Below are 19378 nucleotides of genomic sequence, written 5' to 3'. Positions count from 1 at the left end.
GAATGAGGAAAGTTTGTCCAGCAGGCTAAGATAAAAGGTAGGGAGGAGGGACTTGGGGGAGGGGCGTCGGAAATGTGATAGGTGGAAAGAGGTCAAGGTGAGGGTGATAGGTCAGACTGGGGTGGGGGCGGAGAGGTCGGGAAGAAGATCTCACGTTAGGATGGCGGTGCTGAATTTGATGGATTTGACTGAGACAGGGTGGGGGGAGGGGAAATGAGGAAACTGGTGAAATCCGAGTTCATCCCTTGTGGTTGGAGGGTTCCTAGCCGGAAGATGAGGCGTTCTTCCTCCAACCGTCGTTTTGTTGTGGTCTGACGATGGAGGAGTCCAAAGACCTGCATATCCTTGGTGGAGTGGGAGGGGGAATTGAAATGTTGAGCTACAGGGTGGTTGGGTTGGTTGGTCCGGGTGTCCCAGAGGTGTTCTCTGAAACGCTCCGCAAGTAGCCGGCCTGTCTCCCCAATATAGAGGAGGCCACATCGGGTGCAGAGGATGCAATAGATGATATGTGTGGAGGTGCAGGTGAATCTGTGGCGGATATGGAAGTTTCCTTTGGGGCCTTGGAGGGAGGTGTGGGCGCAAGTCTTACACCTCCTGCGGTTGCAGGGGAAGGTGCCGGGAGTGGAGGTGGAGATTGGTGGGGTGGTAGGTGAGGACCAGTGGGGTTCTGTCCTGGTGGCGGTTGGAGGGGCGGGGTTCAAGGGCGGAGGAGCGGGAAGTGGAAGAGATGCGGTGGAGGGCATCGTCGACCACGTCGGGGGGGAAATTGCGGTCCTTGAATTCCGCTACCTCCAAACGGACCCCACCACCAAGGATATATTTCCCTCCCCTCCCCTATCAGCATTCCGTAAAGACCACTCCCTCCGTGACTCCCTCGTCAGATCCACACCCCCCACCAACCCAACCTCCACTCCCGGCACCTTCCCCTGCAACCGCAGGAGGTGCAAGACTTGCGCCCACACCTCCCCCCTCACCTCCCTCCAAGGCCCCAAAGGAAACTTCCATATCCGCCACAGATTCACCTGCACCTCCACACATATCATCTATTGCATCCTCTGCACCCGATGTGGCCTCCTCTATATTGGGGAGACAGGCCGGCTACTTGCGGAGCGTTTCAGAGAACACCTCTGGGACACCCGGACCAACCAACCCAACCACCCTGTAGCTCAACATTTCAATTCCCCCTCCCACTCCACCAAGGATATGCAGGTCTTTGGACTCCTCCATCGTCAGACCACAACAAAATGACGGTTGGAGGAAGAACGCCTCATCTTCCGGCTAGGAACCCTCCAACCACAAGGGATGAACTCGGATTTCACCAGTTTCCTCATTTCCCCTCCCCCCACCCTGTCTCAGTCAAATCCATCAAATTCAGCACCGCCTTCCTAACCTGAGATCTTCTTCCCGACCTCTCCGCCCCCACCCCAGTCTGACCTATCACCCTCACCTTGACCTCTTTCCACCTATCGCATTTCCAATGCCCCTCCCCCAAGTCCCTCCTCCCTACCTTTTATCTTAGCCTGCTGGACAAACTTTCCCCATTCCTGAAGAAGGGCTTATGCCCGAAACGTCGATTCTCCTGTTCCCTGGATGCTGCCTGACCTGCTGCGCTTTTCCAGCAACACATTTCCAGCTCTTCTCAGCCAGGACTGTCCAGCCTAGTCAGTCCAGGGCAGGGAGCACAGTCAGCCTTAAGTGGGGTGGGGTTGTGTCAGTTGGGGTCTTGGGTTTTAAGTGTTTAAGTTTTTTTATCAGAGGACAGTCTATGGAGTTTTGGGAAAGAAACAAATTCCAGTCTGGTGTTGGGCTTCACTGGGCAGTGTTGCTGAGAGAAGGATAATATTGAAAGGAGGCAGTTAGAGATCAAACAGTGGGAGTGCACTGTGCAATAGAAGGTGCAATGAGGTACAGGGGATGGAGTTACATAAATCACAATCCCCCTGGAACAACAAGAGCCTGGTAATTTGCAAAGGCACATGCTTAGGAACATTAACAATTAGAAAAGGGGAATGAGGGGAATGTGGGAAAGGTGAAAGACACACAAAAAGGATTATAAAAAATGAGAACATGTTGCCATGTGTCACTCAGAAGAAGCTGAAAAGCATTACGTCTTGTAATAATTTTCTGTCATGAAATCATCCATGCTATGATAGGTTGCACATAATGTAATGTGTGTACAGTATACAACACTTAGACATGTTGCTAAGGCCTTCTGATGGACTGTCGCATTGACCTTATCCTAGAGAAGTATGCAAAGTGGTGTGATCACAAAATGTACTGGTAACAGTTTTGATTTATTTGTGGGTCGTGGGTTCTGGGATCCCACAAAGATCCCCAGTAGATGCTTGGAAGCATCCAGTCGCATAAAAGTTTAGCACAACTGTCAGCATGATGGCCAGAAGGATAAGATGACCATGCACTCCTTCAGGTTACAGGTTCATAAGATCATAAAACATGGGCACAGAAATAGGTCATTTAGTCCATTGAGTCTGATTTGTCATTAAATGAGATCTATACGATAACCCTTCAATCCACTTTTCTGCTCTTTCCACGTATCCTTCATTCCCTTACTGATTAAAAACCTTTCTATCTCAAATATGAATATATTTTATGTCAGTAACAGAAGCACGCAATGGTAAAGAATTCCACAGATACACAATCCCCTGAGAGAAGAAATTCCTCCGCATTTCTGTCTTAAGTGTACACCTCATTCTGAGGTCCTCCTCTGGTTCTAGACTCTCCCACAATCTCTCTGCAACCACCCTGTCAAATCCTCTAAGAATTTTGATGCTTTGATAAGGTCACCTTTCATTCTTCTATAGTCCAATGTGTACAGGTCTAATCTGCTCAATATTACTCATAAGATTCTCTCCATACCTGGTCTCAGCAAAGTGAACCTTCTTTGGGCTGGCACCATTGCTAGTATATCTTTCATTAGAAAAGGGACTAAAAACTATTCACAGAATTCCAAATGTGGTCTGACAAGTATCTTGTAGATTTAATAAAACCTCCCTAATTTCATTTTCCATTTCTTTTGAAATAAATCCCAAAATTCCATTTACCTTACTCATTACCCACTGAATTTGGATACTAACTTTTTGTGATTCATGCACAAGAGACTCACAACTTACTCTGTTCTGAAGCTTTTTGTTGTCTTCCTTAAATACTATTTAGCTCCTGTATTCTTCTGGCCAAAATGCATAAACTCATATTTCTCATATTATATTCCATCTGGCAGGATTTTGACCACTCACTTAACTGATCTCAATCTATTGCAGATTGTTTGTGTCATCTTGATAATTTGGCTTTGCATCTATCACCCCTTAGCCTCTGACGCTCCAGGGAAAACAGCCTCAGCCTGTTTAGCCTCTCCCTATAGCTCAAATCCTCCAACCTGGCAACATCCTTGTCAATCTTTTCTGAACCCTTTCAAGTTTCACAACATCTTTCCAATAGGAAGGAGACCAAAATTTCACGCAATATTCCAACAGTGGCCTAACCAATGTCCTGTACAGCCGCAACATGACCTCCCAACTCCGGTATTCAATACTATGACCAATAAAGGAAAGCATACCAAACGCTGCCTTCACTATCCTATCTACCTGCGACTCCACTTTCAAGGAGCTATGAACCTGCACGCCAAGGTCTCTTTGTTCAGCAACACTCCCTAGGACCTTACCATTAAGTGTATAAGTCCTGCTAAGATTTACTTTCCCAAAAAGCAGCACCTCGCATTTATCTGAATTAAACTCCATCTGCCACTTCTCAGCCCATTGGCCCATCTGGTCAAGATCCTGTTGTAATCTGAGGTAACCCTCTTTGCTGTCCACCACACCTCCAATTTTGGTGTCATCTGCAAACTTTCTAACTCTCCCTCTTATGCTCGCATCCAAATCATTTATGTAAATGACAAAAAGTAGAGGATCCAGCACCGATCCTTGTGGCACTCCACTGGTCATAGGCCTCCAGTCTGAAAAACAACCTTCCACCACCACCCTCTGTCTTCTACCTTTGAGCCAGTTCTGTATCCAAATGGCTAGTTCTCCCTGTATCCCATGAGATCTAACCTTGCTAATCAGTCTCCCATGGGGAACCTTGTCGAACGCCTAACTGAAATCCATATAGATCACATCTACTGCTCTGCACTCATCAATTTTCTTTGTTACTTCTTCAAAAACAGGATGCCAGCGTGAAAATGCCCTCCCCTTGCCGCTTTTCCTAGCTTTGTCTTTTATTCAATTCTGATGAAGAGTCAGCTGTCTTCAAAGGTTAACACTGCTTTCTTTCCAGAGATGCTGCTAGTTTCTTCAGAAATTTCTTTTTTGGTCTCTGTCTTCTATTAATATAAAAGAAAAAGGACAAAACAGAAATACAGTACAAGAACAGGCTCTTCAGCTCTACAAGTCTGTGTGATCATCGTGCCCTAACTAAACCAAAAAACAAACTTTCTGAGTTTATTTGGTGCGTATTTGTCTATTCCCTCTGAATTCTTGTAACCATCCAGATACCTCTTAAATGTTGCCAATGTGCCTGCTTCCACCACCTCTCCTGACAGTGTGTTCCATGCTCCTACCACTCCGTGTGAAAAATTTCCCTTGCACATAGCCCTTAAACTTTCCCTCCTCATCTTGAACCTATGCCCCCTTGTAATTGAAGCTTCAACCCTGAGAAAAAAAACCTCTGACTATCCACCCTATTTATATCTCTATATTTTGTAGACCTTTATCAGGTCCCCTTCAGCTGCCATCTTTCCAGTGAAAACAATGTAGCCTTTTTAATCTTTCCTCATTGCAAATGCCCTTGAGACCAAGCAACATCCTGGTGAACTTTCTCTGCACTCTTGTCAAAGCTTCTATGTCCTTCTGGTAATATGGTGACTAAAACTGCACACAATGCTCCAAATGTGGCCTGAGAAGGGTTTTATAAAACTGCGACATGGTTTGCCAACTCTTGTATTCCATACCCTGGCTGATGAAGGCAAGCATGCCATAAATTTCTGAATCACCTTGGCCAACTGTGTTGTCACTTTTAGGGAACTGTGGATATGCACACCTAAATCCATCTGTATGCTAATGTTCCTAAGGGTTCTGCCATTTACAGTATAATGCCCACCTAAATTCGATCCTCCAAAATGCATCACCTCATATTTGTCTGGATTAAACTCCATCTGCCATTTCTGTACCCACGTTGCCAATGTATCTGTATCTTGTACCCTTTCACAATTGTCGGCATTGTCAGCAACTCCACCAAACTTTGTGTCATCTGTAAACTTATTACACATTTTCCTCCAGCTCATTATGCACTACAAACAACAGAGGACCTAAGACTGAACCCTGTGGAACACTCTAGTTACCTGTCTCCATTCCGAAAAACACCCTTTCACCACTACCCTTTTCTTCTTTGACCAAGCCAGTTTTGTGTCCATCTAACCAGCCCTCTCCAAATTTCATGTGATTTTAGTTTTTGTACTAAGCTGCCATGTGGAACTTTATCAAACTTTTTCGAATTCAATTCCTGCCTCAGGTGACTGACTGTGTGGAGTTTGCACATTCTCCCCGTGTCTGCGTGGGTTTCCTCCGGGTGCCCCGGTTTCGTCCTACAGTCCAAAGATGTGCAGGTCAGGTGAATTGGCCATGTTAAATTGCCCGTAGTGTTAGGTAAGGGGTAAATGTAGGGGTATGGGTGGGTTGCCTTCGGCAGGGCGGTGTGGACTTGTTGGGCCGAAGGGCCTGTTACCACGCTGTAAGTAATCTAATCTAATCAAATGCCTTACTAAAGTTCGTCTGCAGCCCTTCTGACATCAATTATCTTTGTCACCTCTTCAAAAAATTTGATCAGGTTAGTGAAACATGACCTTCCCTCTACAAAACTATGCTGCCTGTCACTAACTAGCCCATTTTCTTCCAATGTGCATATATCTTGCCCCTCAGTATCTTCTCCAAAGGCTTCCCCACCACAGATGTCAGTCTCACCAGCTTATAATTTCCTGGAGTATGCTTTCTTCCTTTCTTAAACAAGGGAACTTAATCTCCCATAGAGATGGACAATGACCTTTCAGTCCAACTCAGGTTGTCAACCACCTGATGAAAGATCAGCGCTCTGAAAACTAGTGCTTTCAATTAAACCTGTTGGACTATAACATGGTGTTGTGTGATTTTTAACTTTGTACACCCCACTCCAACACCGGCATCTCCAAATCGTTAAATTACAAAGTGGACTCGAAGTGCTCCTACATTCATGTCTAGAACCTGAGTTTTTATTATTTTCTCAATAATAGCTTAATGTTATCCACATTAAACTCCATCTACAAGATTCCGGACATTTCACCCAGCCTGTCAATATTGATCTATAAACTATTTCCTCATCATTGCCTGCTTTCTCACTATTTTAGCATCATTTGTGAATTTTGCTGTTACATTCTGTCCCTGTTTGCAGATCAATTACATAGATTGCAAATAATTGAGGTCCGAGAACTGAATTCTGCGGCACCCCACTAGTTAGAGTTCACCATCCAGAGAAGAACCCATTTATCCCAACTCTCTGCTTTCTATCAATCGGCCAATCCTCTATCCAAGCCGATATTCAACCTTTAACCCTCTGGGATCTAACCTTCTGGATCAGTATTTTCTGAGACACTATGTCAAATGCCTTCTCAAAGTTTAGATATACCACATCCACCAAATCCTCATTACCTACCTTGCTGATTACATCTTAAAAGAACTCCAGCAAGTTTGTCAAGCATGAAACTGTGCTGACACTGGTGAATTGAGTTCTATTTTTCCAAGTGGTCAGTTATCTCCTCCTTTATGGTCAACTCCAGCAACTTCCCCATTACAGAAGTCAAAATAACTGGTCTATACTTTCCACTTTTTGTCTATCTCCTTTTTTGAATAAGGGTGTCACATTAGCATTTTTCCAATCCACTGGCACCTTTCCAGAATCCAGGAAATTTTGGAAAATCATAACCAATGGGTTCCACTATTTTGCTTTAATATCATAGGGTGTTGGTCATCAGGCCCCAGGGACTTATCTGACTTAACTGAAAACATCAGTTTCCTTAATATCTTCTCCTTAGTTACAGTAATTTCACCAAGTCTCTCTGTCGTAACTGCAGTGTTTGGGAAGAAATTATCATCCTCCACAATGAAAACAGATGCATAGTATTGGTTTGTGCCTCTGCCATTTCTGAGTTTCCCATTATTACCTCACCATTTTCATCCTCTAAAGGGCCAACATATACTTTCACTTCCCTTTTATATACTTACAGAAGCTTTTGGTGTCAGTGCTTACGTTTATGCTCATTTTCTTTCAAAGTTCATCTTCGCTTTTTTTCTTTTCATTTATAGTATTTCCCTGAGCATTTGCCACTGTTCTTCAACTGTCCTACCTTTTATATTTTTGCCAAATCCACTTGGGCTAACTCCTTCTTCAAGCCTGTACAATTACCTTTGCCTAATGCTAAAACTCTCGTATACGACTCTGTCTTCATTGTTTCAATCCAAACGTAGGAGGTTTGCTCAGTAAGTTTGTAGGTGACATGTAAATTGATGACATAGTAAATTATGAGGAAGAATGCCTTAGACTACAGGATGATATGGATGGGTTGGGCAAATAGAATTTATTCTTGAAAAGTGTGAAATGATATATTTTGGGAAAACAAATAAGGCAAGGATATAGAATAGTAATTTATTGTCACTTCAGTTCAGAGAATGAGAGGGACATTGGTGTGGATATCCACCCTATTTTCCCTGCTAATTCACCAGTGCTCACGTTGTTCGGGGACTGGAAAGATTATATCCTGTGATGTGAGTTTTGCAAGCAGTTTGGGCACAGTCAGTGCCTTGCCTGTTGCAAGGACATGGTGTCTGATATGGTGCCAATGCAATGTTAGGGGTTTACGTCACAAAGACTAACAGACTGTATTGAATTGCATGTACCTTCAACTGTTTGCAATGGGCAAGGGATGAATGGTATACTTTACAACTAGCCCGTGCTTGCAAAACACAAAGCACAGTAAGCTGTGATTCTGCAATTGTGCAACTATGAATGATTCTTAAGATTAATTTAGGATTGTCATTTAGACTTGTTGTGGAAGGCACTTGCATGTACTGGGAGCTATTTTGATACACAGATCCCTGTACTTTGCAAACAGGAAGAACATGTACACACATCACATCTGTTTCAATTGAACAAAACAGATGGCAGCTATTCCATTATCCATTCAAAAAAGCAACGCTTAAACACTCAAATCAATTTACCTGATTTAAATTTAAACATAACTTGGAAGTTAACTGCCAGTCATCATATAATTGGTACATTCTACACGGCAACATTTCTATTGATCAGATTTCACTTGCCAACGTTAGCACTTTCTTCTCATAAGCATAAAACTTGTTCCCCCTCAAATTTATATCCTTGACCATGTATTGATGAGTACAATATAAAGCTTTGACAAAATGCATCTTTTTTTCAACATGCTTAAGTTCTGTACAATCAATTACTGTAATATTGCAGGATGCATCCGATACATGGTAAAGAAAATGCATGACCTGGATTGCATTTGAATTCTAGGATCTTGAGTGACCTACTTGAGGACTCTCTCGAATTCCTGTCGTTCCTTAGTTGCTTGCACAGCCAGGAAATGCTGCTTGTGCCGAATTTGATCCGAGCGAGACTTCTTCAGCATTGCTGTTACCTCTGCTTTTTTCCGCTCGTCCTTTAGTTCCTTCCTGCGCCATTCCCGTTCTGCAGCTTCCTGGCTTCTTTTTGCTCGTAGAGCATCCTATGAAAGAGAGAATAAGGAAAACAAAAGCTGAGAGAGTGTCTCAGTGCGGTATTTGTTCATGTAACGGTGTCTCACAATTGTCTCTCGGGGGACACCAATACACAGACTAGTATCCAAAAGCTCTCTATTTCTCTCAGACAGACATTTCCACCCTGACTCTCCCTTAAAACCATATTATTGAATGTTTTCAAGAAAGAGTTAGATATAGTTCAATAGATATGGCATAAAAATGAGTACTGGGTTCTGAGTAGGATGACCAGCTAAGATCAGTCTGAATAGCAGAACAGATTCAAAGAGCTGTATAGACCACTCCTGGTCCTATTCTCTATGTTTTGATTTTGCTGTATTTTTGATTGTGAACTGATATAGGAAAGTGGACTGTTTTTAAAACCAAAGATTGAAGAAAGGATTGCTGCACTTTTTAAAAGCAGTTAGCTGACACTCATTATAAATGCTGTTTGTCCATTTGCGTATACAAGCAGTGAGGAAAGGACTACAGGAGCTAGAGAGTATGCACAAAATAAAGTTTGCCTAACAATACGTAGCTGAGTGGCCTGTCCAGTGGTGACCACTTGTTGAAGACAACAGCTTTCTACCTGTCAACAAATATATACCTGGTTCTCAAATAGCCAAACAAATTATGGGTGTGAATGTTTGCCCAAAAGCAAATTTTAGATTGCTAAAATGGAAGGAGGAACTGACCTTTTCTCTGCAGTAAACAATTAAGTCAACTTTGCATGCTAATCGATATTCCATTTTGGAAGCTACTGAAAGCAATAGTCACTCAGGGAAGTGCAGCCAGAGCCAAGCCCATGGCACCATGGATCACCCAACTGTACAGGGAAGGAGCAAAGAATATAATGGCAATAGTCATATGAGATTCCACAGTCAGAGGATCAGACAAGTGTTTTTGTAGCAGCAAACATGACTCCAAGATGATGTGCTGCCTCCTTGGTGCCAGTGTCAATGGTGGCACAAAGCAGTCATTCAATATCCTTCTGAGGGAGGGAGGCCAGCTAGACATCATGCCCACATTAGTACTAATGACATAGATAGAAGAGTATGAGGTCCTGGAGAAAAACCTCAGGAAGTTAGGAAGGATGGAAATTAAAAAATGGGATTTCAGAAGCAGTAATCTGAGGATCATTCCTAGTGCCACATGCTAGTATGCATAAGAATAGAAGAATTCATTGTTTACATTTGTTGTGTGACACCAGGCATAGGAAGGAGACCATCAGATTTCTAAAGAATTTGCACTGGTTCTGGGGCAGGCGGAACCTGTACAAACTAAATGGGGCTACAACTTAATGGGATTGGGACTCAAAACTCATGGAGATTTGCTACAACTGTTGGGGTGGATTTATACTAACTGCTCAAGGAGATTAAACCTGAGGGAGAACCCAAACTGGAAGGAAGTCAAGTTGGTAAAAGAAAGTTAAAAAGATACTTGGGAGATAGGGAGATAGGAAAAACAAAACTGAACATCAAGTAAGCTTCAGACTGAAGTCAAAAAGATATCAAACGTGGAAAATTCAAGGGCACCCTACATTGAAAGCACACAACATTTGCAACAAGATAAATAAATTCAACCCAAACTCTGTGTCAGATATGTCAATGACACGTTTGTAATCATTAAAAACATGGAAATAGAAAAAACACACCGGATCATCAACGCCACACTCACAGGAATCCGATTCACGAGAGAAGAAGAAAAGGATAGCCAACTCCTACTCCTAGACGTGATGGTACAGAGAACACCGAACAGAGAATTCACTACAAGGGTATACAGGAAAGTCACACACACAGACCAAGTCCTAAACTATGAAAGTAACCACCCCAACACACACAAACGAAGCTGCATCAGGACACTATTCAAAAGGGCCACAACACACTGCAGTACACCAGAACTGCAAAAAGAAGAAGAGGAACACCTATACAAGGGATTCACCAAAAACAGATACCTGCGCAACTTCATCAACAGATGCCTAAGAGAAAGACCACGGAACGAGGACAGACCACAACCAAAAGGACTAGCCACACTACCATACATCAGGAGTATCTCGGAACTGACTGCCAGACTACTGCGACCCCTAGGACTCATAACGGCACACAAACCAACAGCCACGCTCAGACAACAACTCACCAGAACGAAGGACCCGATACCCAACATGAGCAAAACGAATGTAGTGTACAAAATACCATGCAAGGACTGCACTAAACAATATATAGGACAAACAGGAAGACAGCTAACAATCCGCATACATGAATATCAACTAGCCACGAAACGACACGACCAGCTATCCTTAGCAGCCACACACGCAGACAACAAGCAACATGAATTCGACTGGGACAACACTACTATCATAGGGCAAGCCAGACAGAGAACAGCCAGGGAATTCCTAGAGGCATGGCATTCATCCACAAACTCCATCAACAAACACATCGACCTGGACCCAATATACCAACCACTACAGCAGACGGCTGAAACTGACAACCGGAAGCGGCAGGGACAGACCACTATAAACACCGGAGGAAACATCAAAGAAGCGCTTCGCAGGAGGCTCCCAAGCACTGATGATGTCGCCTAGCCAGGGGACGAAACGTTTGCAACAAAAACTTCCAGCTCGGCGAACAGAACCACAACAACGAGCACCCGAGCTACAAATCTTCGCACAAACTTTGAACAAGATAAATAATTTAAAGACACAAATAGAGATACAAATGAATATGATATATTTGCTACTGTAAAATCACAGCTGCCTGGTGATTAGAACTGGGAACTGAATATACAAGGATATTTAATGTTTAAGAAGGATAGACAAGAAGGAAAGGAAGGTGTAGTAATATTGATAGTAACGGAGTGCTTGAGTACATTAGGAAGCACAAAGACAGCCCAAACCAATTCGGCACTAAAGCTGTGGAGGACAAGTTTCCGCAGTGTGTTGGGCATGGTTTTCTGTAGCCGTACTTAAAGAAGCTAATTGGAAGACATGCTACTTTAGATCTAGTATTGTGCAATGACAAACGGTTAATTAACAATCTAGTTACAAAAGAATCTTTAGCAATGAATGACTACATATTATAGAATTTCATATTTTGTTTAAAAGTGAGCAAATTCAATCTGAAATAAAGATTTAAATGAGGAAAATATGAAAGCATAAGGCATAAATTGGCTGGAGTGGATTGGAAAAAATACATTAAAAGGCACAACTTTAAGACATATTGATGATTTGCAGCAACCAAACATTCTTTTAAGGTCCAAAAACTGAAAGGTCAGTCAACTGTGATCAACAGAGGAAACTCAGGATTTCATAGGAGTTAAGGAAAAGACTTATACATTTTTCAGAAATAGCAGCAACTCTGAGGATTTGGAGCTATATGGAACATAAAATAGGACTACAAAACTGATAAGGAAAGAGGACGTACACATGAACGCAATCTAACAAAAAAAAGCAACAAAAAAGATTGTAAAACATTATCTAAGAATGTAAAAAGGAAACGTTTGGCTAAACCGGATGTGAGTTCATTAAAGAGAGAGCCAGGAGGATTTATAATGGGGAATGACGAACTGGCACAGAAGCTAAAATATTATTTTCTGTCTGTTTTCAACTTGAAGATACAAGAAATTTCCAAAAATTAGAAGATCCAAGTAGTTAGGAAAAATGAGAAGCTGGAGGAAATTAATATTAGTAGGAATATTGCACTGTAGAAATTAATGGGGCTTGATAAATCCAAAATATGTAATGGCCTTCATCCCAGAAAGTTGAATAAAGTGGCTATTGTGAATTGATGCATTGATTATCATCTTCCAAAGTTCTATACAGTCTTGGTAGTAGGAGCAGGAGAGGAAAAAAAGGGAACTAGAGACTTGTTAACCTTACATCAGTACTGGGGACAATGCTGGAACTTATTATAAAGGATGAGATAAACAGACACCTGGCTGATTATAATCTGATTGGGCATAGTCAGCATAGATTTGTGAAAGAGAAATCATGTCTAAGCAAGGTGTTAGGGCTTTTTGAGGATGTTACAAAAGGAGAGTTGACAGATATAGCACACTTAGATTTCCAAAAGGGTTTTGGTGAAATCTCCCACAGGAAACTGGTTAGAAAAAGATACAGCATTTGGATAGTATGTAATGTACTGACCATGGATTAATGATCAGCTAACAGACAGAATACAGGGAACTTGCAGGTGATGGTGCTCCCATGTATCTGATGTGCTTATCCTTCTAATTGGAAGTGGCTGTGGGTTTTGAAGGTGTAATAAGAAAATTTGGAGAATTTCTACAGTACACCTAATAGATAGTACACACTGCTGCTACTGACTGCCAGTAATGGAAGGAGTGCATGTTTGTGGATGTGTTCCCAATCAAGGGGGCTGCTTTGTCCTGGAAGGTGTCAAGCGTTTTTTTAGATTAGATTACTTACAGTGTGGAAACAGGCCCTTCGGCCCAACAAGCCCACACCGACCCGCCAAAGTGTAACACACCCAGACCCATTCCCCTACATTTACCCCTTCATCTAACACTACGGGCAACTGAGCATTGCCAATTCACCTAACTTGCACATTTTTGGATTGTGGGAGGAAACCGGAGCACCCGGAGGAAACCCACGCGGACACGGGGAGAACGTGCAAACTCCACACAGAGAGTCGCCTGAGGCGGGAATTGAACCCGGGTCTCTGGCGCTGTGAGGCAGCAGTGCTAGGCGCTGTGAGGCAGCAGCGCTAGCCACTGTGCCACCCGTGAGTGCTTTTGGAGGTACACTCTTCCAGGCAAGTGGGGAGCATTGGCCTTTGGTATGCTTTCCTTTATTGGTCAGAGAATTGAGTATAGGAGTTGGGAGGTCATGTTGCAGCTGTACGGGATATTGGTTAGGCCACTTTTGAAATATAGCGTGCAATTCTGGTCTCCTTCCTATTGGAAGGATATTGTGAAACTTGAATGGTTCAGAAAAGATTTACAAGGATGTTGCCAGAATTTGAGGATTTGAGCTATAGGGAGAGGCTGAATAGGCTGAGGCTGTTTTCCCCGGAATGTCAGAGGCAGAGGGGTGACCTGATAGAGGTTTACAAAATCATGAGAGGAATGGTTAGGATAAATAGACAAAGTCTTTTCCCTGGGGTTGGGGAATCCAGAACTAGAGAGCATAGGTTTAGGGTGAGATGGGAAAGATATAAAAGGGATCTAAGGAGCAACTTTTTCATGCACAGGGTGGCGCATGTATGGTATGAGCTGCCAGAGGAAGTGGTGGAGGCTGGTACAATTGCAGCATTTAAAAGGCATCTGGATGGAGGAAGGTTTAGAGGGATATGGGCCAAGTGCTGGCAAATGGGACTAGATTAGGTTAGGATATCTGGTCAGCATGGACGAGTTGGATCGAAGGATGTTTCCATGCTGTATATCTCTATGACTCCATGACTTATGCCTTATAGATGGTGAGCTACATGCTACTGTATTCCTAGCCTCTGACCTGCTCTTGTAACTGCTGTATTTATATTGTGAGTTCAGTTGAGTTTATGTTCAATTCTAAATCCCAGGGGGACTCAGTGATGGTATTGATGTGTTTAGTTTATCTTTTATTGGAGATGGTCATTGCCTGGCATTTGTGTGGTGCAAGTGTTACTTGCCACTTGACAGCCCAAGTCTGGATATTGTCCAGATCCTATTGCATTTGAACATGGCCAAGTTTGCATATGCCACAAAACAGGGTGGAAGGATGAACTGTGAGGATGATGCAGAAATGCTTCAGTGTGATTTGGACAAGTCGAATCAGTGGACAAATGCATGGTAGATGAAGAATAAAACTGATAAATGTGAGAATATCTACTTTGCGAGCAAGAACAGGAACGCGGCTTATTATATGAAAGGCAATTAATTGGGGAAGGCACAAAGACATAGATGCCCTTGTACACCAGTATGCAAACAAATGATGCAGGTACAACAGGCGGTAAAGAAGGCAAATGTTATGATGACTTTCATAGCAAGAGGATTCAAATACAGGAGCATGAGACCTGAGGATTGGGAGAAGTTTAAATTTCAGCAAAAGGATAAGAAAGGGATTGATTAAGAGGGGTAAAATAAAGATTAAGAGTCAGCTTGTAGGGAGCATTGGGATGTCTTGCTGCAATTGTTCAAGGCCATTGTGAGACCACACCTGGAGTATTGTGTGGAGTTTTGATTTCCTTATTTGAAAAAGGATGTTCTGGCTAAGGAGGAAGTACAATGAAGGTATACCAGAACACTTCCTGGGATGGCAGGACTGATACACAAATAAAGATTGTGTCAAATAGGACTATATTCATTACAATTTGGAAGAATTCCAATAGGACTAGACAAGATAAATGCAGGAAGCTATTCCTGAAGACTGAGGAGTCCAGGACTAGGGCTCACAGTTTAAAGATATAAGGGTGGGTTTTTAGGACTGAGATGAGCTGAAATTTCTTCACCCAGAGAATGGTGGAATTTTCTCCAATTGAAAGCAGTTGAAGACAAAATATTGAATATTTTCAATTGAATTTGGGATTAAAAGGATCAAAGTATATGGGGAGAAAGTGGCAACATGGTACTGAGTTAGATGATCAGCTGTGATCATATTGAATGCACAGCAGGCTTGAATGGCCTATTCCTGCTCCTAGATTAGAGTGGTGCTGGAAAAGCACAGAAGGTCAGGCAGCATCCGAGAAGCAGGAAAATTGACATTTCGGGCAAAAGCCCTTCATTAGGAATAGAGGCAGGAAGCCTCAGGGTGGAGAGATAAATGAGAGGGGGGTGGGGGTGGGGAGAAAGTAGCATAGAATACAATAGGTGAATGGAGGTGGGGATGGAGGTGATAGGTCAGAGAGGAGGGTGGAGTGGATAGGTGGAAATGAAGATAGGCTGGGAAACCACAACTTCTAACGACATTTCCGCCACCTCCAAACGGACCCCACCACCTGGGATATATTTCCCTCCCCACCCATTTCCGCTTACTGCAAAGACCATTCCCCCCATGACTACCTGGTCAGGTCCACGCCCCCCTTCCTTCCTGGCACCCTCCCCTGCCACCGCAGGAATTGCAAAACCTGTGCCCACACCTCATCCCTCACCTCCATCCAAGGCCCCAAAGGAGCCTTCCACATCCAAAGTTTTACCTGCACATCCACCAATATCATTTATTGTATCCGTTGCTCCCGGTGCGGTCTCCTCTACATTGGGGTGACTGGATGCCTCCTCGCAGAGCGCTTTAGGAAACATCTCTGGGACACCTGCACCAATCAACCCCACCGCCCTGTGGCCCAACATTTCAACTCCCCCTCCCACTCTGCCAAGGACATGCAGGTTCTGGGCCTCCTCCACCGCCGTTCCCTCACCACCCGACACCTGGAGGAAGAACGCTTCATCTTCCTTCTCGGAACACTTCAACCCCATGGCATCAATGTGGATTTCACCAGTTTCCTCATTTCCCCTTACCCCACCTCACCCCAGCTCCAACCTTCCAGCTCAGCACCGCCCTCATGACCTGTCCTACCTGCCTATCTTCCTTTCCTCCTATCCACTCCACCCTCCTCTCTGACCACTCACCTCCATCCCCACCCCCATTCACCTATCTTACTCTATGCTACTTTCTCCCCACCCCCACCCCCCTCTCATTTATCTCTCCATTCTGCAGGCACCCTGCCTCTATTCCTGATGAAGGGCTTTTGCCCGAAACATCGATTTTCCTGCTCATCGGATGCTGCCTGACCTGCTGTGCTTTTCCAGCAGTACTCTAATCTAGGCTCTGGTTTCCAGCATCTGCAGTCCTTGTTTTTACCTATTCCTGATCCTAGTTTTGATGGTTCTATGTTGCAAAGATTCATATCTGAAAGGTAACTTTATTTCTGTCTTCACAGATTCTACTGGACCTACTGAGTTTCTTCAACATTTTTTATTTTTATTTTGCAGTATATTGCTTTTCTGTGGGTAGATTTTTGTTTGCCAGTGGAATCAAAGGTTATTAGGTGTCGCTGGAAATGCGGAATTCAAACAAAATCAATCTGCTGTGTTCTTATTGAATGGCAGGGCAGTTTTGAGGAGTCAAACAGCCCACTTCTGCACCCAATTAATATTCTCATACATATATTTTGTGAATATTGAACAAGGATGTGTAGTTCCTTCTGTGCTGCAGCATTTGTAATTTTTTCAGTTTAAATCATTTCCTGCTTTTCTATCCTTTCTACCAAATGGACAATTGACATGTTCCTGTTATACTACAGGTGTTAGTCCCACCAGTGTTTTCTGATGATCCACGGATTCTACATCTTGATCTTCTGGACCAATATAATTTCTTCCAGCTTTACGCATTTCATACTTTATTAAAAGAGCTGCCCCACCTTACTTTACTTTGTTCTCATCCTTCTGAAATGTCAAATGCTCTTGAATATTTACTTTCCAATTCAATCACTTGTACTCAAATAACATAATGGCTACCTATTTATTTATTTCTATTTGTACTATCATTGATCAATCTGGTTGCAAATGATGAATGTATTGAGATGGAGTCTTCAATTCTGTCTTTTACTACTTTTCCCTACTCTTCCTGTCACACTTTGGTAGTGATAACCCTTAACAATACTTTGCATTATTGCCTTGTCCTTTTTCATCAACTTTATAAATTTCATATTATATAAACATTCTCCCTGTGCTATTTAAGTTTCAAACATCTTCTGTACCCCTCCAATTGCCTCCAAGTGATGGAGGGGAAGCTGTTGAAGAAGACAATGAGAGACAGGTTTTAATCACATTTGGAAGCGAACACATTCACTAGTGATAGGTAGCATGGATTTCTGTGCAGAAGGTCATGTCTCATGAACTTAATTCAGTTTTTGAGGAGGTGACAAGAATGACTGATGAGGGCAGGGCAATGGATGTTGTCAACATGGACTTCAGTAACAAATTTAATAAGGTACCTCATGGCAGGCTGGTACAGAAGGTAGAGTTTCATGCAATCTAGAGAGAGCTGGCTCGATAGATACAAAACTGGCTTGGTCATAAAAGACAGACAATGGTGGTGGAAGGGCACAAATTGGAATGGAGATCAGTGACAAATGGTGTTCCGTTGGGATTAGTGCCGGCAGATTTGTTGTTTGTAATAAACATAAATGTGTGGGACATTTGTTGAGATCCGAATCAGCCATTTTGTCACGTTTTAAAAGCCCGGAAATGATTTTAATCTCATATTAGTATCTTCTTGCTAACCTTGTATATTCCCAGGCTCAGTGAGGTGGTTGACCTTGCAGCTGCATTAATACCTGATAGTGAACTCTTTCCCAGCATGGGAATGTTCTTCTTTTACAAGAACCTATTGTATTCTAACACTTGCATATTAGCTACTATCTAGCACTGACCAGACTCTACGTCACTAAGTCTATTGACGGGGCAAATTGCTACTTGTTCATTACATTGCAATTAACTGTTTGCTAATTGTTAATTGACTGTAACCTATATAATCATGCAACTCTCTGTATCTCATTGGAGTGACTTGTGACCATTCAGTTGAGTTGTCTCTCCGTGTAAGCTCACGAATAAACAGTAAATAACCCAAGGCAGGTGGGAACCAGAGCTGAGAGGGGGGGTAGCTGTAGATGGGCAGTGACAGGATGTAGTGAATCTATCGGGAAGGTTTTTCACGTGATGAAACAAAAGAATTGGTTAAAGTGTGTCTGCTTTAATGCAAGGAGTGTCAGAAATAAGAGTGATGAACTTAGAGCATGGATCAGTACTTGGGACTATGATGTTGTGGCCATAACAGAGATGTGGGTTTCACAGGGGCAGGAATGGGTGCTAGATGTTCCAGGGTTTAGAACGTTTAAAAAGTACAGGGAGGGTGGAAAAAGAGGAGGGGGTGTAGCATTGCTAATCAGAGAGTACATCACAGCTACAGAAGCGAAGGTTGTTGAGGAAGGTTTGCCTACTGAGTCAGTATGGGTGGAAGTTAGGAACAGCAAGGGAGCAGCCACCTCATTGGAGGTTTTCTACAGACCCCTAATAGCAGAACTCATTGGCCAAACTCATAGGATTTTGGAAAAATGCAGATGTAGCAGGGTTGTTGTTATGGGTGACTTCAACCTTCCCAATATTGACTGGAACCTCCTTTGTGCAGATTGTTTGGATGGAGCTGTTTGTGTCAGGTGTGTTCAGGAAGATTTCCCAACTCAGTATGTGGTTAGGTCGATGAGGGGAGAGGCCATTTTGGATTTGGTGCTCGGCAATGAGCCAGGACAGGTGTCAGATTTCGTGGTGGCAGAACACTTTGGTGACAGTGACCACAAGTGCCTCACATTTACCATAGCGTTGGAGAGGGAAAGGCACAGCTACCAAGGGAACATATTTAATTGGGAAAAAGGAAATTGTGACGCTACCAGGTGGGAGTTGGGAAGTACAGATTGGAAGCAATTATTCCAGAGAAAGGGCGCAACAGACATGTGGAGACTGCTTAAGGAGCAATTGTTGTGAATGATGCACAAATTTGTTCCTCTGAGACAGGTAAGATGGGGTAAGAATAAGGAACCTTGGATGAGAAGACCAGAGGAGATTCTCGTCAAAAGGAAGATGGCAGTTTACGTAAGGTG

General features: G+C 43.1%; 1 protein-coding gene across 1 annotated transcript in view; it reads right to left on the bottom strand.

Moving 5' to 3' along the window:
- LOC122556251 (cilia- and flagella-associated protein 45-like) overlaps positions 1-19378 on the bottom strand; it is a 176020-nt gene that overhangs the window by 29206 nt on the left and 127436 nt on the right. Inside the window, exon 10 of the mRNA XM_043702882.2 lies at positions 8589-8782. Coding sequence (XP_043558817.1) covers positions 8589-8782 — 194 coding nt within the window. The remainder of the gene's footprint in view (positions 1-8588; positions 8783-19378) is intronic.

This window comes from Chiloscyllium plagiosum, unplaced genomic scaffold (assembly GCF_037043375.1).
Source record: "Chiloscyllium plagiosum isolate Xiang-an unplaced genomic scaffold, Cpla_swu_hap1 HiC_scaffold_9, whole genome shotgun sequence".
In the NCBI taxonomy this organism is placed as follows: domain Eukaryota; kingdom Metazoa; phylum Chordata; class Chondrichthyes; order Orectolobiformes; family Hemiscylliidae; genus Chiloscyllium; species Chiloscyllium plagiosum.
Note: the sequence above shows the minus strand (reverse complement) of the source record. Positions and strands in the feature narration are given on the sequence as shown.